The following is a 25,935-nucleotide window of genomic DNA, read 5'->3' as shown; positions in this document are numbered from 1 at the left end:
TTCTTCAACCAAAGTATGCAATGGGTGGCCACCATAGTAGCCATACTCTGTGCCAAAGTTTGTACGGGGTCCTATGACTCATTAGTCAGGCCAAACCTGGCTAACTTGGGCAACTAGATAGTGGCTGACTGTTGGCCCCTTAGAGTCGAAAGGATTGCAGGATCTGAGGCTGCATGGTTTTCCTAGAGAGCCATCATGGTCAGACAAATCTGATTGATGTCTTTGAATGTGTGAGCAGAGAATTAGATTGGGGGAAGGTGATGGATGTGATGTACTTTATATTTCAGTCACTCTTAATGCTGTCCTGCAGTGGGGGTTGGGGAACATTAAATAAATAAACTGAGCAGTCCAGGGGTGGGACCTAACAGTCGACTGGATAGGGATAGAAAGCGGAGCATGATAGTGTAAATGATGTTCATGCTGAAGAAGGAAAGGTGATGAATGAAGTGTCTCAGGAATTTATAATGGCTGATTCAGCTCAATATTTTTGGGAGAGATATTGCTAAGTGGTTAGGAGGATAATTTCTACTTTTTCTACTGTGTCTCTCCCTGTGCACTCTAGCATCCTTCCAGCTTTGGCCACATCCTTGACAGACTGTGTCACTACCTTGAAACCACTGGATATCATCATCTCTCGTTCCTGCTTTTGTGGACATCTGTATCTCACTTCCTTCATGCACTGGCCCCTTGAATTTTTGTACCCAAAAGGCATAAAACTGTATTTTTAGTTCTGAAACTTAACTGCCAAGCAGCTGACCACTCTGTCAAGCTTTTTTAGGTCACTCTGCATGCTGTCCATTTTTTTTTCAGGCATGGCACACACTTTCAGATCTTAGTGCCATCCATAAAAAGGCAAAAAACCCCCTTTATACTGGTGACCTTGCCTGAGTATTGTGTCCAGTTCAGGAGGCCATATCTCCAGGAAGATCTAGACAGACTGGAGGCAGTCCAGAGAGGCTACCAAAATGGCTCAGTGTCTCTACCAAAAAGCCCTATGAGATGAGACTTAAGGACCGAAGTATGAATATTCTAGAGGTCAGAAGAGAGGAGAGAGGGTTTTTTTCCCTCTCAAATATTTAGCTCGTACCTCTTTCATTGGTGCCTCAGGGTGGGGTTACATTCAGATACTGTAAGTATTTCCCTGTCTCCAGAGGGCTAACAGTCTTGTGTGTACCTGAGGCAATGGAGGGTGAAGTGACTTGTCCAAGGTTAGAAGGAGCTTCCCTGGTTCTCAGCCTGCCGCTCTAATCACTAGGCTAGAAACATTCAAATACCAGCATGGTATGTAATAGTACACAAGAAGCAAATCTTTTCCACTGCCCAGGAGGTTCTAGAATAAGGGGGGTCATAAAAGGATGCTTCAGGTGGGTAAACTCCCAGAGCAGGTGGTGGCAGCTAAAACTATAACAAATTTAAGAAGGCGTGGGATAAACAGAGGATCCATCATTGCAAAATAATGAATATGGTGTGGAAGTGATTCAGTGACGAGAGCTGGGCCTGCCAGAATGAATGGTGAAGTGAGTAATTTGTACGTTAGAAGTCCTGCCGGGAAGCACCGGCAACTCCACAGTCAGGCCAGTCTGGCAGGCCGCAATGACAGAATCAAGCCAGCGGTTGAGCCTGCCTGGCAGGCTGCAGTTACAACAATAGCTCATGTTTCTGGGTCTGTCTGGCAGACTGTGCTCCTTTTTGTCAACCAAGTCAGTGCAGGCAGTTGGTGGTGCTGGCGTACGGTTCAGAAAGGCTGGGGTGCTAGAAGGCCAGATGATCTGGTATTGGCCATGCCAGTACTGGCAGCTCTTTAGATTATTAAAAAGCTTATGGTTAGACATGGGAAGGGAGAGGTGATGAGTATGACCCAAATTGGGGATCTTCTTTGCTGGGGTGCAAAGGGAGAAGACCAGAATAAGGGGAGATTTCGTGCACGTGGTCAGTCTCGAGGGCTGGCAGCTGGGATCTTTTCTTGTCAGACTGGAAGGGTGCTTGGTCTTTTTCATGCTATCATGTACGCTGTAAAATGCTGGCAGAGGTATTTGTGGCAGTGAGGTAGATGCCACCCCATTTAGAGGCAAGGCTATTTCCATGGAACTGGCAAAACTGAAAGTGGTCAAGATGATGATGGGTTTGGATGAAATCCATCCTAGGATATGAGGTGAGCTCGGAGAGGCTCTGGAAGCGCAACCGCTGGTTCTTTTCCGTCCTTCTTAGACTGGCATGGTGGCAGAGGACTGAGGGAAAGGCATATGCTGACCCTCTTCATAAATGTAGTAATAGGGAGAGTTTGGAAACTACAGTAGATAAGTAAATTCATAGTCACTACTTCAAGAAAAGATAGTGGAGTCTCTTTTTTTTTCTTTTTTTTCTATTTAATTTAAAATGTTTTTATTGCTTTTGGTACAAAATGCTCAAGATAGAAATGAAAAGTACACACAGGATGGTGAGCTCCCTATCAAGAGATGTGTAAGACAAGAGACTTCATTTCGTGAGGTGATGTTAGCAAAACAGAAGTGAGTTAATGGAGAACAAAGGATTAAGTCTAAACCTGAAATTATAAATGAATGGATCTGTGCATTTGTTGTTTACCAAGCCCACGCATAGTCACACAGCTGAATTCACCCCTCGCCAGAACTGACAGAGATTACAACCTGACTGTGACTATACTGGAAGCAGGTTTTCTTCAGCAGGATATACGGGTGACCCAATGTCAGCAGAAAACTGCGGCAAGGCTGGATTTCCCCAGCCGCTCGGTCTACTTTCCTTTAGTTCTTACAGCTGCTGTGAGAACTCTCTCTCCATGGTGGCCATTTCCTATATTTTAGGTAGCCACATGGCTAGCGGGCTTACAAAACCGGGGACAGCCTCGCCCAGACAATCCCTTTGCTTTTAAAGCCAAGCGGAGGACTAGACTTTTTTTAAGCATCAGTGGGGCTCGGGTTTTGTGGTTCAGGTGCACAAGAACCCAGGCTTGGGGGCTTCAAATTCCTGCAGAGCTTGCTGCAGAAAGTGAAGGGACCCAGCCTAGGTTTAACCATTGGCACTTTGAACAAGGAAAGGTGGTTTAAGAACCCCCCCCCCACAGGAAAAATCCCTTCTTTTTACAAGCAGCCGCTCTGCAGGAAGTTTTCCATGCTCTGGCCTGCTTTGGGTATTAAATAAGAATAAGGGGGTGGCTGTGGGATTCTGCAGCCCTTCCTTACCCTTTCTGTTAATATTCTGAGTCAAGAAAGAAGGGTTTGTTTGGTTTGTTTTTTTTTAAATATATTTTTGGTTGAAAGGATTGTAAGGACCTAAAGACTCTTTCAAATCTATTTACCTTCTAAGACAGGGTGACGAGATATGGTGGAGATCTTAGTGTAAAGCTTTTGATGCTTATCTCACACGCGAGGCTTCTAAATAATAAGTGAGCAGCTTGAAGGGAGGCGGAGCCCTAAGAGGGTAAATGGGTTAGAAATCGACAGATGGTAGCAGTAAAGGGAGCTCACCCCAGGGGAGACATCGGCGAAGTGTTTTGGGGATGGGTCCTATAGCTGTTTCTGCTCAATATTTTCATGAGTAATTGTTGCAGAGCAGTTGCTATGGAAGGGTTTTGTCATTTTTGCAGATTATGGTAAAATCTGCAACAGAATGGACAGTCCTAGACACGGTAGGCAAAAAAGAGTAGTGAAGTAAGGAAAGTTCAAGGCATGGTCAAAGAGTTTTAACAGCCAAAATATTTAAAATGCAAAAAACCGTATGGAGTTCAAGCATTTACGGCACAAAAATCCAAGAGACATAACACGAGGGGATGAAACCGATGTGCAACGAATGCGATCACCCCCCAAATCTGTTTCCTGCCTGATGATAGCAAGGTAGCCAGAGCCTGAAGGATGCTAAGGTGGAAAGGGAGAGGCGTTAGCGGGAAAAGAAAGGAGGTGGTGATGCTGCTTTCCAAATCGTTGGGCAGACCTCAGCTGGAGTATTGTTTTCAGCTTTGGAGGTTGTTCTTGAACTTTGGTCCAGAGGGTGACAGAAGCATCTTTTAGTCCTGACTGGGACTTGAGGAGCAGGAGGCAGAAGAAGCATCTTTGACCCTGATTGATGTCCAGAAGCGGGAGAGGAGGTGTTGGAGCCTGGGAGAAGAGTGAGAGGGCTAAGGGTGTGTGTGTGTGGGTTTCTGCAGGGTAAGGGGTGGTCTGATGAGGGAGGAATAATAAGAGAGCTGCAAGGGGGTGGGGCTGGAGGAGGATAAACTACTGCACCCAAGTGGGGAGGGGTGAGAGGGCTTACACCATTCAGGCCGATATAGCACAGTTCGCTCTGACGGAGCGCACTGTTAACTCGCCACTGGACGCGCGTTTTCGGCCCCTTACTGAATAAGGGGTAAGGGAAAACGCGCGTCCAATCCGCCGAACCTAATAGCGCCCGCAACATGCAAATGCATGTTGATGGCCCTATTAGGTATTCCCGCGCGATACAGTAAGTAAATGTGCAGCCAAGCCGCACATTTTACTTTCAGAAATTAGCGCCTACCCAAAGGTAGGCGTTAATTTCTGCCGGCACCGGGAAAGTGCACAGAAAAGCAGTAAAAACTGCTTTTCTGTGCACCCTCCGACTTAATATCATGGAGATATTAAGTCGGAGGTCCCGAAACTTTCCAAAAGTAAAAAAAAAATAAATTTGAAGTCAGCTGGCGGCTGTTGGGTCGAAAACCGGATGCTCAATTTTGCCGGCGTCTGGTTTCCGAACCCGTGGCTGTCAGCGGGCTCGAGAACCGACGCCGGCAAAATTGAGCGACGGCTGTCAAACCCGCTGACAGCCGCCGCTCCAGGCTAAAAGGAGGTGCTAGGGACGCGCTAGTGTCCCTAGCGCCTCCTTTTGGCCGTTTTTACCACGGGCCTCATTTACATACAGAATCGCGCGCTCAGGAGAGTGGGCATTCGCCCGCTCTCCCGCGGACTTTACTGAATCGGCCTGATTGTTAGGTGGGGAATATGCACTAATGTTCGTCTGCAGTCACTGCCCCCCCCCCTCCAAAAAAAAAAAAAAATTGGTGGGAGGGGAAGGAGATTTTACAATGCTGGGGGGAGAGGCAAGCCAGTCGCATTTTCAGGATCTCTCTCATGAATATCCGGGAGATCTATTTACATTCACTGCCTCCCAATGTGTGCAGATACTTCTCATGCATATTCATGAGAGAGATCCTGAAAGCCCAAGTGCCTGGGGGGGCGAGGACCAGTTTGAGCACCTCTGATGTAGTGAGCGCCTTTCATCCCTGATGAGTAAGTCTTGGAGGTATAACAGACTCCCTAATATGTAAACCCTAGAAGAGGGGCACGCGCACTTTCTGGGCCAAGGCTCCCCCTTCCATCCGTGTAATTAGTTGGGGCAGCCACCCCCTCAAGTGAGGTTTTATAATATCACTAATTGTTCCCTATTTTTCTCTTAATTTTTGTTTGTTTTTTTTTTCTTGGTTTGCTAATCTTTTTTTTTTTTTTTTAACACTTTTTGCCTTTCATTTCACTCCCCTCCATGTCCTCTCTCTGTAGCACTTCTTTCTCCTCTCCTACCTCACTGCTTTTCCCTCTGCAACTGTGATCTCTCTCCAAGGGTAGGGACCCCGGTGACGGCAGGAACTCCTCCTGGGCTGGGGGGGGGGGGGGGGGTCTGAGGTTGTAGAATAGCATAGCGTCTCCTCCCGTTTCTGGATCCACCATGGAGGAAGCAGTTCTCCCGGGCCATGCTTAGGGCAACCCTTAAATGGACCACTGTTTCCCATCCAGTGTGCCTTCAGACCTGACCGAGTTTGCCACGGGAAAAGTCACCGCGGCTTGATCCTCCGATCTAGACCAGCACCTGGGCTCTGCTCTCAGCGCCTCACAGCAGCAGGAGTCACCAGCAGTGGCTCTTAAACACCTAGGAGCGGAGAGAGAGATCACGTGACACGTGAGAGGGAGCGGATGTAGCCGACCCTCTCGGGCTCCCTGATTTCTAATCTAACCCCATCCGGCCCTAATTGCTGTTCATTTTTGCGTGGAAGTCTCTCAATATCCCAGCGGCTATTATTGGTGAGCGGAACGGTAGCCAGATGTCGACCCGCAAGGCGCGCAGGGACAAGGATTCGGCAAAAGAAAAAGTCAGGCCTACTGACTCGGCCTCTGAGGAGGAACACAGCATGGCAGACTTACCGGCACCAGCGAGCTGGGCAGATCTTCGCACCGCGGTAGTAGAGGCACTGGAGCCAGAGTTTAAAAAACTTTCGTCCCAACTCGGCGAGGTGACCGCAGCACTTGCTGGCTATGAAGCGCGATTCTCAGCCCTAGAGCAACGGGTTTCGGACGGCGAAGATGGCGCCCAGGCCATGCGGTCAGAGGTAGCGAAGCTACGTGCGGAGATCACCCGACACACAGCGCGTATTGAAGACCTTGAAAACAGGTCCAGGAGGTCCAATCTACGTCTGGTAGGCCTCCCAGAGGAAATTGCGGATCGAGATTTGCCCCAAAAAATAGAAAACTGGTTGATTCGCGAACTGTCTCTGGGCACTGAGCACGGTCCCCTGAGAATAGAAAGAGCTCACCGGTTGGGGCAGAAAAGGGCTCAGCAAGAAAAACCACAAGTAGTAATAATAAAACTGTTAAATTATGCTCACAAAGTAGCGATCCTGCAGGCCAGCCGTCGGGGGAAAGCGTTGTTGTATGAGGGAAAGAAGATTCTGATCTTCCAAGACTTTTCAGGGGCCCTATCTGCACAGCGCAGGGCTTTCTCCCCATTGTGTACACAGTTGTTTAATCTGGGTCAGAGAGCTGTGGTAGTATACCCAGCGAAGGTCCGTGTAAGTACACCTGGAGGACCCAGATGGTTTAGTGAGGTCGCTGACTTAAAAGCTTACATTGGCACCCTGGATCGTGGGGCTGGAGAAAGACCGGGCGGACGCAGCCCTGGGTCGGATACTGGATAAATGTACAGGACAGGCAGCCAGATACTTAAGCTGAGAAGTTTCTACCGGCCTGGCATGCATTGCCTAATCTATTGCTTATGGGGGCAGGGGGACCTGCACCCTTTGGTTACTTAATATTTGACAGTTAAGTCTGTTCACTGTTTTTTTTCTCTCTCTTTCCAAGTTTCTGGCACATGCTGGAGCGGTGTGAACAGATCTCCACTTTGTGCTGCAATGGGATATTGGTATACTATAGGTGTTTCAATATTGTATTGTGAAATTGTTTATAGGGGGGAACAAAAGCTGTTATTTGTTCAACTTTTATGTTATGTTATTTCTATGGAGTCCCATCCCTTGTTATGTTGCTGCAAGCTGGATGGGGGGTGAAGAAAGGGGGGAGGGGGCAGAGCAGCCCGAGTGTCTTAACAGGATCTCTTAGGTGGGGAATTAGTTGAGATGAGACTTCTGGGGAGTCTAGTTAGGGGAAGGGGGGGTGGGGGGGGGGGGGGGGGGGGGAAGGGGAAGGGGGGAGGACTGGAGCGGGGAGGAGGGTCAGGGAAAGATACAAGGTGCTGGCATGATACAGATTTCAAACATTTTGGTGGCATGTGGCGTGGGGAAATCACATTCACAGGGAGATGGCCAGAGCTGGGGTGGTCATCATTCCCTTGGAGTTGGGAAATTCTCATTGTTCAAATTACTTTTCTATGGCGAGATATGGGGTAAATGGCTATGCGTAATCTCAAATTGATATCCTGGAATGTATGTGGTATTAATACACCTGTCAAACGGTCGAAGGTATTACAGGCCTTGAAGAGACAGGCTGCGGACATAGCATTCTTGCAGGAAACCCATCTTACAGATGTGGAGCACCTGAAATTATGTCAGTCTTGGGTGGGTTCGGTGTATTCTTTCTGAACATAAAGATCCTCAGGGTCGCTTTCTTATTTTAGAAGTAACAATTAATCAGATGCCTGTGGTGTTGTGCAACCTGTATGCCCCGAATTCTCAGCAAATGCCTTTCTTTCAGAATATACATAAAATGTTACTTTCATATATGGACAAATTCCTGGTAGTGGGGGGAGATTACAATTCTTTACGGGACCCCGAATTAGATAGCTCTGCCACTCGGCGGCGGACGGGGGTCAAGGGTCGGGGGATACAGCTCCTTGAACAGAGTTTGCACCTGGTTGATGCATGGCGAGCTCTAAACCCTTTTGAGCGGGACTTTACACATGTCTCCAGAGCTCATTCCACACAATCCCGTATCGACTATTGGTTAGTCAGCACACATTCCTTCTCCAAAATTTCAGGAGTAGGAATTGGAGACATTATTGTCTCAGATCATGCCCCAATTTGGGTGGATCTGGCAGTGCTCCCTCAAGTGAGTGACTGTAGGGGCTGGCGCTTCCCTTATTATCTGGCAGAGGACACAGCGTTTCAAACCTTTTTATTGGAACGATGGACAGATTTTGCAACCCTAAATGCCCAACATAGCAGTGATCCAGTACTGTTCTGGAACACTGCTAAAGCTGTCCTTAGGGGAGATATTATCTCGTATATATCACATCGGAAAAAAGTGCTAAATAATCAATTATTGACCCTGACAAAGAAATTGCAACAGGCTAAAGGGGCACTAAATCGTTCTTGCACATCGGTAACCAAGAGTGATTATAGAACCATTCAATCAGCTTTGAACTCGCTGCTACACCAGAGGGCTAAACACAGCATTCTATATCACCAACATAGGCTCTATAGATATGGTAACAAATCTGGGAAGCTTCTGGCCAACTTAGTTAAGTCTAATAGAGGGTCCCGGCATATCACGGCTCTTCGTACGCCACAAGGCCACATAGTTCATGAAACCCCTAAAATCCTAAAAGTTTTTCGGGATTATCATGCGGCATTGTATCGGGCTGAGGGCTGGGACTCAAGTCAATGGGACTCATTTAGTGCCGCGTTAAACCTCCCTATCCTGACCCAGGCTCAGCAAGAGGGGCTTAACCGACCCATTACGGAGGATGAGGTTCGACAGGTTATTCGGAGTTCCCCAAGGTTTAAGGCCCCAGGGCCGGATGGATATAGTGCAGACTTTTATAGGTGTCTTTCAGAGCCCCTCTCCCCCTTGTTGCCATTAGTTTTTACAGCACTAATCTCGAAGGGAAGTTTTCCGGTGCATGGGAATAGGGCCCACATCACTCTAATTCCCAAGCCTGGGAAGGATACCCTGCACCCTGCTTCCTATCGCCCTATCTCTTTATTAGATGTGGACCATAAACTGTTGGCGAAAATTATGGCAGATAGATTGAGTGCCGTTTTGCCACAGATGATTCAACCGGGCCAAGTAGGCTTTGTGAAAAAACGCTATGCCTTGACTAATATCCGGAAGCTAACAATTGCTATGGATCTCTGCACCAGACACAATATTCCCTTCCTCATTGCTAGTCTAGATGCAGAGAAGGCTTTCGACCGGGTGGAATGGGGGTTTATGTTTGCCCTATTGAGAGACATGGGATTTGGAGGTTTTTTCTATCAAGCCTTGCAACTCCTATACTCGGGCCCGGTTGCCTCGTTAATGGTGAATGGTCAATTTTCCCCTGAATTCCAGGTCTTTCGGGGTACCCGACAGGGCTGTCCCTTATCCCCTCTCCTTTTTCTCTTGACCCTGGAGCCTCTATTACTGGCTATTCAAACGTTCCGAGCGATCCGAGGGGTGTTATTTCAGGCGCCGGGGAAAAAGGAGATTTTCAAATATGCCGCGTTTGCGGACGATCTCTTGGTATTCCTTACTAATCCAAGAGACTCCTTGCCGGCCCTTTTGGAGGTGGTTAGGGACTATGGTGGTATTTCGGGTTTTCGCATTAATTGGGAGAAATCAGAGGCCATGGGATTCCCGATGTCTATACAGGAGCAGTGGGAGGGCCCTTTCCCACTGCACTGGGCGAACGGTGTAATAAAATATTTGGGGATTGATATAGCCTTAGATTTACTTAAGTTATACGACTTAAACATCCAAAAATTACTGAGACTCACGAGAGATAAGCTCAAACTTTGGAAAAGCCTCCCTCTTTCCGTAGGGGGGCGAGTTAATTTGTTTAAGATGATCATACTACCTAAATGGTTGTATGTGTTGCAGAACCTACCTCTTATTCTAAAACGTAACGATTTGGCCGCCCTTCAACAGATGATGTGGGCATTTCTTTGGCAGGGGAAAAAGGCGCGCATACCATTGTCCTGGCTTATGTTGCGTTGGGGGGCAGGGGGAATGGGAGTTCCCGACCTTCAGTCTTATTGTGTGGCGGCCAACCTCCGGATTGTTAGGGAATGGATATTGGGAATCCCCTTTTGTATTGACTTGGTGGCTGAATCCACATTGGTGGCCCCCTTCGCGTTGACCTATGTACTGATGGGGCCGGGGAAGGAGCTACCGTCTGCAATCTCTCGGAATCCACTGGTTGTCCCGTTTCGAAAATCCTGGCAATACCTTACAAAGAAGTTGGGACTGCCTCGATGTAACCCTTACCTTCTCCCAGTTCAGGGCAACCCAGAGTTTTTACCAGGATCCCAAGATGTTAGTCTGCGGGGATGGGCCTCGAAGGGTATCACTCATTTGGGGCACTTGGTGAACCCGGAAGGGATACTAATGCCGTTCCCCACAGTACAACGTATATATGGTTTGACCCGGGTCCAGTTCTTTGGGTATCTACAAATCCGACATTACATATTATCATTGCAGATTGGTACTCAGACTTCCACACATTTAGCGGCGTTAGAATCCTTTTTTCAGTTGGGAAGGGAGCGGCCATTATCTCTCTCGACATATTATAGGGCTCTTCAACGAGGTATGTCACAGCGTACCTATGAGACTTCAGTAGAGCGTTGGACCAAAGATGGAGTATTCACGGTTACAGTGGCAATCTTCTCTGCATGTATGGGGAATTTAAAAAGGTCCAGTGAAAATATGTATTACCGGGAAATGCAATACAAGTTTCTGCGGAGGGCCTTTGTCTCTCCACAGGTTGCGTGGAGAGCGCGGCTCATAACAGATTCGACATGCCCTCGTTGTCACCTTGCAATTGGCACTTTGTCTCACGCATTCTGGGCTTGTCCCCTTGTTCAACAGTTCTGGCAGAAAATTGTAAATTACTTACAACGCCTCCTGAAAATACGTTTTCAAGTTACCCCGCAGCTGATTCTTTTTGATTGCATTCCCCAGTCGGTTATAAGAAAAGCGGGATTGAGAACTCTGATTAAAAAGGCCTGGCTGGTGGGGAAAAAAGTTATTCTACTTAATTGGTTGGAGATATCTGCACCATCGTATTGGACTTGGCGTAATCATTTTCATCGAATGATGTATATGGACAGTTTTACTTCTAAGTTGTCGCCAACGCACCGAAGACTTTTCTTGGAGACCTGGGAGGTATATGTGCAGACTTTGCCACATCGGGCTCGCAGCTTGATCCTCAATGCCTGATGCTTGTTTGTTCTTCTTTTTTTGTTTTTTGGGTTAGTGATAGACCCATGCCTTCAATGTTATGATTGGACTCTAGTATACATGGATGTCTCAACTGGTTTGTCAGCCAGGCCTTGGGTAGGGGAAGGGGGGGGGGAAGGGGGGTAAAGGGGGAGAAGCGGGACGGGGAGGTTTGGTGAGGGTTTGGGGATAAGCATACTGGACTCCTGTTCCTTCTTGTTTAAGCAGAGCTAGCCTGCTATAGTTGTTCAATATGTCAGACTGGGGGAGGTATCAGAGTGCAGCCTCTCCTAGTTTGTTGGCGACATGAGTATTCTCTAGGGTGGCTCTAGAGATGTCTTAGACACAGTTATAGATATCTGGAAGGGGGAAAATTGAGGAGTGTTTCCTCATGGTTCTGTGATTTGTGTCATCAATATCGTTTGCTGTATTATGTTTGCTTGTCTGTTATCGGCAAAGTTTCATATTGTGTCTGAGGATCACTCAATAAAAATTGTATTACAAAAAAAAAACCAAAAACCACCTAGGAGCTCCTTTCTGAGAACATGGGTAACCACGCAGGCCTCCTCTTCCTAGCTACAGCACGAGCCTTGAGTGTGGATAAGCTGGGCCTCGCTTTGGGCGGCACATACAGAACCTGGGCTTCCTCCTTTTGAGTCCTTCTAGCTTCTGTCTTATCCCCGAGCCAAGGGAGCGTGTGCCTCGATCGTGGGATGTGACTCAGTCTGAGCGTTGGGAGCAGCAGTGTTGGAGGAGCTGTGGCAGCCGAGGTAAGTAACTGACTGAGCCGGCTGCCTGCCTCACACGGGTTTCTCCTATACTTGTATGTAGAGGGAACTGGGCCACAACGACGAGTTCAGGGTGCCTCCACTCCCTTCCTTTGTTTTACATATAGGCAGCCCACCTCGCACGATTTTCTAGTGCCTCACCCACATAACTGCTGCTGACACATCCTGCAATCACTCTCTAGTGTTTTTCCCAAGCCCCCACCATGCTCTCGCTCCACAGTGTCCTCTCCTATCGTACCATGTCCTTCGCCACCCTTTGGTATCTCCTCCTTAGTGTGCACGGGCTCACCCTGAAACCAGGCTCCGCTGCCCCCTTCCTCCCGTGCTGACTCGGGCTGCGCTGTTCCTCACAGGGTGCCTAGTGGTGGGTCCTGGGTTCCTGCAGCCTTGCTGCTGATGTCCCACTCTCCTGTGGCCAAAAGGGTACAGGAGCCTGGTGAGCGCTGTCAGGGTTCAGCCGTGGGTGGTGGGGGCAGCTCTGCCACTGGGATGCAACCAAGAGCCGCTCTGACGAAGAGGAGGAGAGTAACGATGCTGAGCCTGAGCCATTATGGGAAGAGGAGGAGGAATGGGTCGGGGTGAGGGGAGAGAACATGGCCCCGGGGGGGGGGGGGGGGGGGGGGGGGGGGGGGGAGTGGCTGAGAAGAGGGTCCATTTTAGTTGTGCTGACCAAGGGAAAAGCAACTGTGTGCAATGTTTCTAGCCTGCGTCTTACAACTTGCAGTTTCTTGCGTTTTGTTTTGTCTGATCTCATTTTTTTTTTTTCTTTCTGTCCCCCCTTCCCTTCAGCTTCTTTTCGATGCAGGCAGGGAGCCACCTCCAAGCGACAGCAGCAGTAGCTCCTCCTGAGTCTAGGCAAGAATTAGGTAACAAGTTTTTAGGCGCCTGGGCGATCTGGCACTCAGGAATTTACCACCACTGCTATAGACCCCAATTTATCTCCAGATTTCTCTTCACTTCCTTTCAACCTGAAGACCCTCTGTGCTTATCCCAGTTTTTTTTTTTTTTCCCCCCCTCTACCACCTCCCCTGGGAGGCCATTCCCTTTCTGTGAAAAATATATTTCCTTATGTTAACCTTGAGGTGGAAGCCAGAGACCAATCAGCAAGTAGACAAGGCGAGGGAGAACGTGTGGACCGTGCGTGCCCCATCCACCCACTCCTTTCCTGCTCACGGGCAGTCGGAGACCTCGCTCACCTACTCGTTCAGCTCCCTCCCTTCTGAAAAGGCAATTCCTTCGCCTTCACCAAAACTGGACAGCACAGTCATTTTTTTTTTTTCTTCTTCCTCCATCAGCCAGCTGGAGTGCCCTCCCCTCCCCCATGCCTCCCATTTGCACACCCCTGCTCTAAAGCAGGGGTTCTCAATCCAGTCCTTCCTGTGGATAATCCTGAAAACCAGACTGGCTGGGCGGAGCCAGTCCGGGAATTTCAATGTTGGAGGCTTCTTGGAAGCATGTAACACCTTTTTATTACATTATCTTCATTGGCTCCCAGTTCACCAATGTATTACGTTTAAGATTCTTGTCCTGATGTTGATGCTCCTAGTTATTTGTTAGTAACTCGTCTCTTATAATCCTGCTCACACTCTACAGTCTCAGGCTTGGAGGTTATTGACTAGTTCACGAGCAAAGACTGATCGTCTTAGTGAAACTAGAAAACGTTTTTTCTATTTGGGATCTACTTTATGGCATGGTTTGCTTGATTTTTTTTTTTTTTTTTTTTTTTTTGAAGAGATTTCATTGTTTCACAATCATTTAAAGGGCCCTGCTGTTTCCGGGGGTGTACACGAGGGGGCTGGGTTTGGAGATGGTTCATGTTTCCAGTGTAAATGTAAGGAGTAAGCCAATTGTTTTAACTTGTTCTGTTTTTATTGTATTTTAACTTTGTTGTACTCTACCTAGTACAGCAGATCCAATATAGGTGGACAACAAATAAATATAAGAAAAATCAGTGGGAAAAAAAACTTTTCCCCTGATTTCTCTCCTGTTTGTTATAAGTCATTTTTCCCACTGACTTTTTTTTTCTGTTATTAACATTGAAATTCCCAGGAAAAATAACTGAAAACCAAGGTCCCTACTCATATCTCAACAGTGGCCACAAGTGGGAGCTCTTTTCTTAAATCTCAGCGACTTCTGTGTGTGTGTAATAGTGCTGAAGTGACTCCCCGGCGGTCACACACAATCAGTGACAGAGCCGGAGGTTAGAATGGAGGCCCAGGGAGTTAAAGTGACTTTCCATGTCACACACACTACTTATATAGCATTTCTGCAGCATCTTGAAACTCGCTCATTAATACTGCATTGTGCCCTTTGCTTTCTTCCCAACTTCCCTTGTGGGAGACTGCAGTGGCCTGCTGGGCTCACTCACTACCTCCTGCTCCCTTCCCCTTCTCCCACCTACAGTTGGCACAGTTGGAAACTGAAATCTTTCAGGTGCAGGCAGCGCACAGCTGATGCTGCCGATTATCAGGTGTGTTAGAATTGGTGGCAACAAAGAGGATTTACTTATTAAAAAAAAATAATTCTTCTTAACGCAATCAGTATTAAAAGTAGGAGCTGTGGGGTGTTTTTTTTTTTTTAAATTATTATTATTGTGGTGTTTTCTGGGTGTTGGGCTGTTTTCTGTCTATCCCTGTGTTTGGTTCTCCAGGAATTCTAGATTCTCTTTCTTTAGTGTGAAGATATTTCTAAGAAGAAGCATTTAAAATGAGTGAAGACTTGAGAGCTGAAATAGCTATGTAGGCCTGAATGGACGAGCAAGATGAGGGAATTAGAAAATGTGAAGCGAGATCTGGCTCCGACAGATTCATGGAAGGCTCAAGATTGCCTGCCATGTATTTACCAAAGGAAAAGAGAATTCTGGATTTTGCAGGAGTCCCAAAGAAACAGGGAAACATCTTAGAAGACTGGATTGAGCAAACCTGAGTGGCTTTTAAGGTCTTGTCTATTCCAGAAGCTGATCAATCCAGTTGATAACAAATCTCTCTTTTTTTTTTTTAAGATTTTGTTTTCCAGGTCTACTAAGCAATGAGATCTCTGGCCAAAGGTTAGGTCAGCTTTTCTTAAAGGCTGATTGCATATGTCCGTAAGTCTTTCCCGGACGCCCGTCTCCAGTCATGAAACTCTCTTAATCTGATGCTCACAGGCATTTTATCCCCACGAACAGTTTGTAGTTGATGGAAAAAGTCTTCTGCATTTCTAGACTTGCAGACGTATGCATTCAGCCTTTAAGAAAAGCTGACCTGAGCTTTGGCCAGCCATCCTCCTTGCCTAGCAGATCCGGAAAAAAAAATGCTTAGAGAGATTTGTTATAGGTCTAAGAGATGAGTCTGCGGCAAGAAATGAGAAAAATTTGGTTTGAGAATCCGGGAAAGACATTTCCTGAATTAATGCAGCTATCAATTGTGTGGTCAGCACAAGATGCTGGCCGCATTAATTTTTAAAGCGGCATAGTTAACAAGACCAGCAGGAGTGTCTCATCCTCCAATCTCTTTTTCACCGCTAGAATATCAGACTTTAATTTTCATACTTCAGTTTTTTCTTTTTTTAAATCAATTTAGTACTGCTTCCTTCGCACATGCTACCCCTCCATAAAATGAGTACGGTGGGGGGGTGGGGGGGGGGAAGCAGTACAAGCTTTCCCTCCCACTCTCCACCACAGAATAGGTTCAGTGCAGGGAGCAGCAGTGCAAGCTTTCTTATCCTGCCATATCAGTGCAGATGAATGCGTTATCTTCATCCGCCAGCAGATGGAGACAGAGAACATAAGCCTTTTTCTGACATCATGTTCCCCTGTATAGTTGGGTGCAGGCAGGAAAGGCTGTAATTCTGTCTCCAGCAGAGGAAGGACTGTACAGTAGAGAGCATATTTTTATTTGCTCAGCTCTCGGGATGACAGCCCGGTGGGTTGATCTTACTGGGGTTGCCTAAAGGGGGACGACAGCTTGAATTGGCTGCTCTTCCTTTCCTGGAGAAAAAAATTTCAATTCCCATTTGGGCCAAGTCTGAGAGAGCCCTGCACTGCACCCGCTAGTGGGAGCATAAAGTTGTGCACAAAAAAAAAAAAAAGAGGCATACAATTACATATTCCTATGGTGGACCGGCAGGAGGGCTTCTACCTGGCTGCAGAAGGTGGGAGGAAGTACCTGCTGTGTGTCAGCTGGTAGCAAAGTACAGTTGCTGGTTCCTTGTACAGGAAATGTGAGAGCCCAGAGGAGTCTGCATTTGTTCGGGCACTGTAGGAGGAAGTAAGAGCCATCGGGTGTCTAAAGTAGAGAATCTGCTGACCTGGGGAGGGTAGCATTGGTGTGCCTGGGAAGCAGTGGGGGCTCAGAGTATACCATGGCTCCCAGCAGCAGATCCTGGGGCTCCACGCAGTATCTCAACAGAATGCTGTGGTGGAACAGGGGTTTTCCATGGAGTTTATCCTGATTCTTCACTGCACAATAAGCCTTGTGCATAGAGGGAGAAGTAGGAGGCCAGCAGAGGCTTGGTTACCCTCCGAGTCTGAAGAGGAACAATCTCCAGGTTTAAAGAGACCACTCCTTGTTATTGTTTGTAAGGTTTTGGGTGGACCCTTGGACACTGTGGCAGATGACCACGCCCACGGGGGGAAGTCCCGTGAGGGGCCACAGGTCAGGCTCAGCTTTAGGACACAAAACACAGAATTATCTTTTATTAAACAGCGTTGAGAAGCCACCAGAGGTGGCAGTAGTGAGTAGAGATGAAGCCCGGCTGGGCTTGTAGTCCCTCAGGACACTGGAACAGAGATCCCTCAATAGCTGTGCTGTAGTGGAGAGAAACTGAGATAGCGAGTACAGTGGAGCATACACCGGGTTCTGGTATAGAGCCTCGTTGGTTGATTACTCACACAGCGGTTTCTCCCGGAAGGGCAAACTTTTTTGTGCTGGGGCCACATTAAAAGTTATGGAGTGCAATGAGGGCAGGGCGGGGTGTGGCAGGTCCTGGACACAACAATCAAATCTCTACCACTTGCTGCAGGCATTTCAATATCCAGCAGGCTTAAGTGCCATAATTTTTAGCATCCAAGCAACCCCTTCAATCATGGATCCCAGCCTCTACTAATATCAGAAAAACCTTCAAGCCAACAGATACAAGGTGTTTTCCTAGCTAGCAGACTACCTCACTCAGTCACAAGTGCAGGCCATAAAGTATAAATAGTAAGGTGCAGACAAACTGGACTGAAAACAACTAAAAGCTAGACTCGTATTCAGTACAAGAAATCAAAAACAGAAATCTCACCATTCTTAATAAAACAAAGTCAAGAAGTATAAATCAGTCATAACAGTGAGGAAACCATACTAATAAAAAGCATATTTCAAAACAGATGACAAATATAGCACTACCTAATAATTAAGAAGAATAAATATAGAAAATTTTAAACTTTAAATATTTCCCCAAAATCAGTCGAATGTAAAAGCTCTGTCTGCCTTGAATGTTTAGATATGAGCAGAATACAAATTGTTGAAATTAAACCTTTTATTTTCATTTTCTTTTCAGATTATTAAAACTTAACATCCTGCTTGATTAAACATGTTACCCAAGCAGCAGTACAAATAAAAACAATCAAAAGGTGATGATGGTAGTAATGGTAGCATTCCTGCAGATAGAGGGAATATTGTTCCACCCCTGTCTGGATGATTGGCTAATCCAGAGCCAAATCAAAGCAGGAAAGTTGGAAGGCCACAAGTTGAGTTCTTCAGCTCCCTGCAAGTCCTAGGTTGGGTAGTCAACAGAGAAAAAAGCTAGCTTTACCTGGGAGCCTGGTTTGACACAAGATTAGAGAAAGTATTTGATGCCTGAGAAAATCTTCAAGCTCCAGTCACAGGCAAGGGAACTGAGCTCAATGATTCCTCAAGTGCTATATCTACAGGTATTGGGGGTCGGTTGATGTGGTACACCCATGCTTCCTGCAGAGATCCCTGTTCTGTCAATGGCCTCCTCAAAGGCAGGACTACGAATGGACTCTTCCCATATCAAGAAAGGCCAAGAACAGTAGGCAGTGGTGGCTGTTTGATGCCATTCTTAACAAAAGGAGTAGATCTGGCTCTCCCAGATTGGAGCATGAAGTGATAGATGCCAGTCAGAAAGGCTATTTGGCCCATTGCAAGAGGTAGGTAGCACAGGGCCACTGGTCAACCTTGGAAGCCTCATAGACCATAACCCAATTAGAGATCAGGGCAATCGGACGAGTACTGATCGACTTCTGTCCACCATTGCTCCTGTATAGGTCCCTGGTGACACCTCATTTGGCGTGCTGTGTGCAATTCTGGAGATTGTACCTTCAAAAGGATATAAACCAATTGGTCTTTTCAAATGGTGGCTATTAAAATGGTTATTGGTCTTCATTCTAAAGCATACGGGGGTAGACCTAAAGATCTAAATATGTAAACCATAGAGTAAAGGCAAAATAGAGTTAGTATGATAGAAAGATTTAAATATTTCAAAGGTTTTCATGCATAAGAAGCAAGCGAGGGATCATGGGATGAGGGTGAAATAAGAACACAAGAAATTGCCATGCTGGGTCAGACCAAGGGTCCATCAAGCCCAGCATCCTGTTTCCAACAGAGGCCAAACCAGGCCACAAGAACCTGGCAATTATCCAAACACTAAGAAGATCCCACGCTACTGATGCAATTAATAGCAGTGGCTATTTTCTAAGTCAACTTGATTAATAGCAGGTAATGGACTTCTCCTCCAAGAACTTATCCAAACCTTTTTTGAACCCAGCTACACTAACTGCACTAACCACATCCTCTGGCAACAAATTCCAGAGCTTTATTGTGCATTGAGTGAAAAATAATTTTCTCCGATTAGTCTTAAATGTGAAAGGAGGTGAACTCATGAATAACCTTAGGAAATATTTCTTTCCAGAGAAGGCAGTGGATGCCTAGAATGGCCTGTTAGTGGAGGTGGTGGAGACAAAATCAGTATCTGAATTCAAGAAATCAGGGGATAAATACAGATATCTCTGAGGGAGTGATGGGAATTGTAAGGCTAAATTAGTTGGGTGGCTGGGCAGACTAGCTAGAAAAAGAACGGATGGCCTGACATGTTTCTGTTAGAGGCAGGCAGTACTTGAACAGGCAAAGGGGATGGGGGGGGGGGGGGGGGGGGGAGTACCAAGAGCTCTTGGTTGTCACAAGAGAAGTCTTCTAATGAGCTGGGCAGAAGCACATCTCAAGGGCACTGTCAGCATTGCATATAGCAGAGATGGACAACAGAGCAGATTAACGTAAGGCACACCTTAGACTTAGTGAAACAGGCCTTTGTACAGATTATGTCCAGATGGGGGGGACACCCTGCTGGGATCTGATGACAACCGACTGAAATGCCAAAGCAACAGATTTCATCAGCTGGTGAAGGGAGAGGGACTTGAAAGGAATAAACAACTCTGATCCAAACTTGGCCATCAAACCCGCTTCTGTACATGTTCTCTCCCTTTCCCATGGCTGCATTGTGCTTCCTGGATGGCACTGAAGAAACCTGCACAGGGTGGAAGTTGCACCTATAAAAGGAACACTGTGGGATTGATAATTTGATCTATCTTGGGTAAATGCACATAAAATTGCTGCCAGCAGACAAAATGGGCCTTTTGGCGTTTATTTGTCTTCATGTACTACGTGTAGGACAGGTTTTCTAGTGGATCATAACCCACCCCAGGTGGATTATTCTGGTAACTCTGGACTGGGCCAGATCTGATCAGGTTAAAGGAGGAGGAACTAGTTGGGCTTGATTTTGGACAGGGAGCTTCTTCGATAGGATCTGGCAACAGTAGAGCACCATTTTATTTTACGACCTGGCTATTGAAAGAGAGAGACTGAAAATTAATTCGGTAGGGCTCCGAATCTCCTACCCTCACCGAAGACAAAGATTCCAGGTGAATTCAGGTAATGCTGGCGTCTCTCTAGTCCCCAAACAAGCTGTTTCGCTCTCCTTCTCCTCGAACACAGCTGTGGGTGGGGCGATCTTATAGTCCCCGACTGATGACGTCAGACCAAGAAAATTAATTCGGTAGGGCTCCGAATCTCCTACCCTCACCGAAGACAAAGATTCCAGGTGAATTCAGGTAATGCTGGCGTCTCTCTAGTCCCCAAACAAGCTGTTTCGCTCTCCTTCTCCTCTGACGTCATCAGTCGGGGACTATAAGATCCCCCCACTTACGGCGCGCAGTTGACGAGGCGCGCGTCGCCCAAGCCGCGCGCGCCTAAGGGGCGCGCAGCTTTGTCTCAGTAAGCTGGACTTTTGGATCTTTATGTAAGTAAAATAAGTCTTCTGTTCCTTTGAATTATTCAGCTTATATATGTATTAATTTAAATTCGAGCTCTCCTTCTCCTTCACCTGAGGACAGTATCCAACTGGAATTTTTTGAAGGAATTGAATGGTCTCTCAACTTAACTTATTATTTGATATAATTAATGCCTCATACCAAGAGGAAAGGAAGATTGAGGGAGATGGCAACACCAACTCCCTCGATATCCTTAACTCAAGAAAAAATAGAGAGCTTTTTCAAAATTGCTCCTGGAACAGCTCCTGAGGGAAGCGCTGCAAGTCAACCAGAGGAGCCTGGAAATGACATGCTTGCTTCACCAATATCATTAAGCCCGGGAGCCCCGATAACTCCACCTCCACCCTGTCAGGAATTACAACAAGTGACCAGTACTCCATCTGGGAATATGGAAGTACTTTCCAATGGTTCCCAGGGGGTAGAAGAGGTCCAACCTATTCAGGGGAGTTCAGATGGACAGCCCAGCTTACACTTGGGTGTATTGGAAGCTGGGTTGAAAGACTCTACTACATTTTCCCCTATAAAGAAGATTGAGAAACCTACTGTTATAACCCTGGATTCAGTTTGGACGGCAATTGTGACTCTTGAAAGTGCTATTTCGAAATTAACAAACATTACTTTGCAGATGAACAATCGAATATTAGTTAATGAGGAAGTTGCAAAGAAGCATGATGAGAAATTGTTAGAGATGGAACAGAAAGTAACTCAGATGCAAAAAATTCAAACAAATTTGATTCAGGGGGATAAGGTACAAAACAGGAATTTAGAGAAGTTGGAGAATGAGGCGAGGTATTTAAATTTAAGGGTGATTAATTTCCCCTTGAATAGATTTACCACTCTTCATGATCAGTTTAAAAAATATATGATGGATATTTTAAAAATACCTAAAGAGGCCTCGCCCCCTATTTCAAAGATTTATTTTACAAAGTCCACCAATTTATTGGAGGGACAAGCATCTTTGATAGATGTATCTCAGTTATTAGAGACCTCAAGTGATGATGTTATAGAAAAAAAAGGAACTGTTCTCGTCAAATTTGTTTTCCCCTCAGACAGGGATACAGTTTTGAGACTGTTTCTCAGAAATAGAATGAAAAAATTTCTTGAATATCAAATCTGGATTTTTCCAGATGTCACTAGGGTAACTCAGGTTAGACGGAAGCAGTTCCTTGAAATGAAAGTTCAGGCCGATCAATTGGGTGTCCAAATGCTGATAAAGTACCCATGTAAATGTTTAATTCGTTATGAAAATAATACCTATATATATTTTGAACCAGAAGATTTGAAAACTTTTTTGGAAGCGAAAAAAATGTTGGGGAATAAGTAGAGAGTCTTGGTTATCGATTTAGAAAGTAAGGAAGCAAACCTTCAGTTATTTGAAAATTTTCTTGATTGCTCCTTTTCAAGATTGGTTGGATATCTGTTAGATTTCTTTGTATTTAGGATACCTACTATAGTAAAAGTAAATTTATAGTGTAAACAATTAGTGATTGTAAAATGTATGATTACTACGATTGTAGATATCCGATTTGTTAATGACAGTGCTTGTCATAATATTCTATAAATCAATAAAAAATAAATAAAAAAAAAAAAAAGAAAGAGAGAGACTGAGAAGGAATGGCTATTCAGAAGTGGTACTTGGAATGATGTTGAAAGCAAGGAAGATATCCTCTTCACTGGCGTACATTAGAATATGGAGGATCTTTGAGGCTTGGTGCTGTGGCAAGGATCTATTCCACTTCAAAGCCCACTTGGCTTCCATTCTGTCATTGTTTTGCAGGCTGGTTTGGAGATGGGTTTAGCGCTGAACTTTAAAGGTACAGGTGGCAGGTTAGAGGTGGTCCCTTGGCTTTGCATCTGGATGTAGTGCATTTATTTCAGGGGGCTGAAACACTTGCAGCCTCCGGTCCATCAGGTGATCTTATCTTGGGATCCGAATTTAGTGCTGAGATCCCTGTCAGTAACCCCCTTTGAGCCACTGATGGAGGTGTCAGTCAGGGCCCTAACATTGAAGGTGGTATTCCTAGTGGCCATCTGTTCAGCCAGCAGAATTTCGGTGCTCAGGCCCTGTCATGTAGAGATCCTTATTTAGTGTTTTTTGAAGGACCTGGTCGTCATTCAGCCAGTGCCTTCCTTTACCGAAGGTGGTATCAGAGTTCCATCTGAATCAGGTGATATCACTACCTGGTACAGGGTCAAGGGAGACCTCACGCTTTTCTGGATGTGCGTAAGGCACTTCTTAAGTACCTGAAAATCATGAATGCCTTCCAGAGGACAGAGAGAGAGGGGAAAGGAGCCTCAAAAGTATCCATTACAAGATGGATTAAGGAGACAACTGCCTCAGCTTATATCTAAAAGGCAGAAAGGTACCATAGGAGCTGAGAGCACATTCAACAAGGGCAAAGGCCTTGTGGGTGGAGCAAAGACTGATCTCCACACAGGACATATGCAAGGCAGGCATATGCAGATTAGACAAAGGCTTGGACAAGAAACTACTGACAGCCTTTTGTGCTGCACCGAGCTATGTCGGGGGAACATGACATTCTGGCACGTGTGTATAACCCGTTTGTAAAGCATTATAAGTGAAGATGTTCAAACCAAAGATGGCTTTATATTTTGGCATGTGAATCTTGGAGGCCATGATGGCCTTGCCCCACCTAGGTTAGGTACCGCTCAGGTATGTCTTATTTGTCTGGACTGGTCTGGCAGGACGATAAAGTGAAATTTAAGCATACCTGTTAATTTTCTTTTCACAAGTCCTGACAGACCAGTCCAGAACCCATCTGAATGGCTATATTGCCTTTTTCTTTTTCTGTTTTGGTTCTTGTTCAGAAATATTTAGGAAGCCCCCTAGTATTGGCATACAGGGGAGGAGAGAGAGAAAAACAGGAGACGCTGTTCCTGGCATATTGTGTGTGTGTGATATTTTTGTTTATGAATTTGCTGTGGAGGGAGGATCAAAAAATATTTGTAGATTAGACACAATCTTGAACAAGAAACTGCTGACACCCTTTTGTGCTACACCCAGCTTTTGTAGGGGAACATGACATCAGAAAAGGCTTGTGTTCTTTGCTTAAACATTCTGGTGAGTGAGGACAACCCATTCATCTGGACTGGTCTGTTAGGATTCAAGGAAAGGAAATTAACAGGTAGTGCTTAAAATTCAACTTTCCTCACATGCTGCTCGAGCACAGAATAGGTATAGCACAGGCAGCAACAATACAAGCTTTCTTCACTCACACACAGTACCTGAGCATAATAGAAGAACAGCACAGATAGCAGCAGTACAAGCTTCCCTCACTACACACACACACATGCTGCCCCAGCACAGAACAGGTACAGCCATTTTGTGTTTTTGTTTTTTTTTTAAAGATAATGATGAGTTTGCATGGCATGCTAGTGCATCTTTGAGTCTTTTATAATGTTTGTATGATGGCTATTTTGGAGCTTCTAAGCTTCCCATCTTCTCTCTTTCTATGTCCCCTCCAGAACCCGGACCTCCATGGCTTCAGTGAGGACCCCACAGTAGACTTGTGGAATATGAGGCTGGCTTTCTTCTTTGGCCTCTCTGTCTGCATTGTCTTGGGTTCAGTCTTCGTCCACTATCTCCCGGACCGTGGGTAAGAGCATCTATAACATGACTTCACCCAACACATTCCCCGATGGTCAAATTCTGCAGTTACTGACATTGTTCTTATGGTGCTGTCAGGGTCCCTCCTAATTAGCCCAGCCTCTGTCCCTTACCCTGTATCCTGGTTCAGTATCCAATGGGCAGATGCCTCTGAAGATGAATGAGGGGGGAAGGTGTTGTCATTGAAAGATTTGGAGGTGGTGGATGTTTATTGGGCTGTGATGTCTGTCTTCCCCCTCCCCCCTCCCCCCAAGCAGTTTATTTTCCTCATTATTTTGAACTTCTGTCTCATTCAGAATTGCCCTCCTATTATGTTATGGATCCATGAGTCTTCATTTGAAGCTCCTTTGTGATTTCCCCATCCTTGTATTTAATATCCCTTACAGAATTCAGCTTAGCCATCACAACCTCAGCCAGGGGCCATAGACTGTGGCTCCCTCTGGACCCTGGATGAAATGGACCTTAAGTATGGCCACTAGGTGTCACTATTACACAATGACTAAAATTGTCTACCCTTGTCCAGGGGCTTTGCGCCCTGCATCCGCAGCACCTCTGGCTCCAGTCAGCCCCAGGTGCAAAAGACCTGGCCTGGGAATCAAATCTCTTGCCAGTGGGTTGGCCCAGGTGATGATGTATTAAAGGATGACACTAGCACTGCAGACTTAACCCCTTCCTCTTCTCCACATGATGTAATTATAAATTAATCTGTTTCTCTCTGTGTCTGTAATTAGCAGGCAGAACAGATGGCAGGTGGCTGAGCCAACAGCGCTACAAACGCTTATAATAGCACATTCACGCTGGCAGACAGAGATTTAAATATAGCTCCGTGGGTGCTGTCGGGGGTCATCTCCTAACAGCAGAAGGGAGGGAGCGCGTCATGAAACCAAGCCAGGCGGATGTCGACTGCATACATGGCTAATCTACTTTTAGCCCATTAACTACCTGTGTTGGTGCAGCTTTTCACAGCACAATATTTGTGCCATAGGGGACAGATTCCCTGAACCTCCTTTTATTGATTTCCTGTGCTTCAGGAAATGGGTTTGTGAATGCCTGAGGTGGAGGGTGGGAGTTAATTGCATGATTATCAGGGATGGTATGGGCCTAGCTTTACCCCATTGCATGCTGGGAGTTGTAGTTCCTGTTTTTAGAGAAACTGGAACATACTCTTGGAAGAGTACATGTCTCTCCCATCTCTCTCAGAAGCAGCTGTTTTGTTTTCCTGCCAGAGGTGATACTCTTCACCTGATAAGAGGCAGAGAATGAATGCTATTAGCCAACCTGGGGAGCAGAAAGAGTGCAGTCTTTAGTTGTTTTACAGCAAGTCTGAGCTTTCATCATGCACAGCCTCCTTCTCTACTCCTCCTCCACCTGGCTGTCATCAGGGAGTTATCGTGCATGACTTCCCATAGCACAGAGCTGTGAAACAGAGACCCCAGTCGTATCCTACATTCCACCACCCACTACTATTTATGTATTTCTTTCAGCCTATTATGTGCTTACTCGCTTATTAGAGCTCTAAGCAAGGAACCACAGTTAAACTGTTCAATATAAACCAATAACTCATTAAATAGTTCATTTTGTAATCCAAAAATACAATCGTGGTCAATTAAAATAACTAAAAACTATTGGCAACATCCAATGCAGTAAATAAAGATAAATTCTAAATGACAGTCAATCAAAGACTGCTTTAAACAGCCAGGTTTTTAGCAATTTATGATGGAGTCTCCAGTGGTAGTTGGTTCTGTAGATTAGATCTTGTACATGTAAAATCCCTGGCTCTTGTGCACTCCAGCTGTGCTTCACTCAGTGATGGAGTAAAAAGGT

General features: G+C 46.0%; 1 protein-coding gene across 1 annotated transcript in view; it reads left to right on the top strand.

Moving 5' to 3' along the window:
- Window positions 1-24,105, top strand: part of LOC115096507 (NADH dehydrogenase [ubiquinone] 1 beta subcomplex subunit 11, mitochondrial-like) — a 33,769-nt gene extending 9,664 nt beyond the window's left edge. The window contains exon 2 of the mRNA XM_029611214.1: window positions 23,970-24,105. Within this exon, the coding sequence (XP_029467074.1) occupies window positions 23,970-24,104 (135 nt within the window). The 3' untranslated portion in view covers window position 24,105. The remainder of the gene's footprint in view (window positions 1-23,969) is intronic.
- The last annotated feature ends 1,830 nt before the right edge of the window (window positions 24,106-25,935 follow it).

The sequence above is a fragment of the Rhinatrema bivittatum genome, chromosome 1 (assembly GCF_901001135.1).
Source record: "Rhinatrema bivittatum chromosome 1, aRhiBiv1.1, whole genome shotgun sequence".
NCBI lineage: Eukaryota > Metazoa > Chordata > Amphibia > Gymnophiona > Rhinatrematidae > Rhinatrema > Rhinatrema bivittatum.
This window is presented reverse-complemented; position numbering and strand designations above follow the sequence as displayed.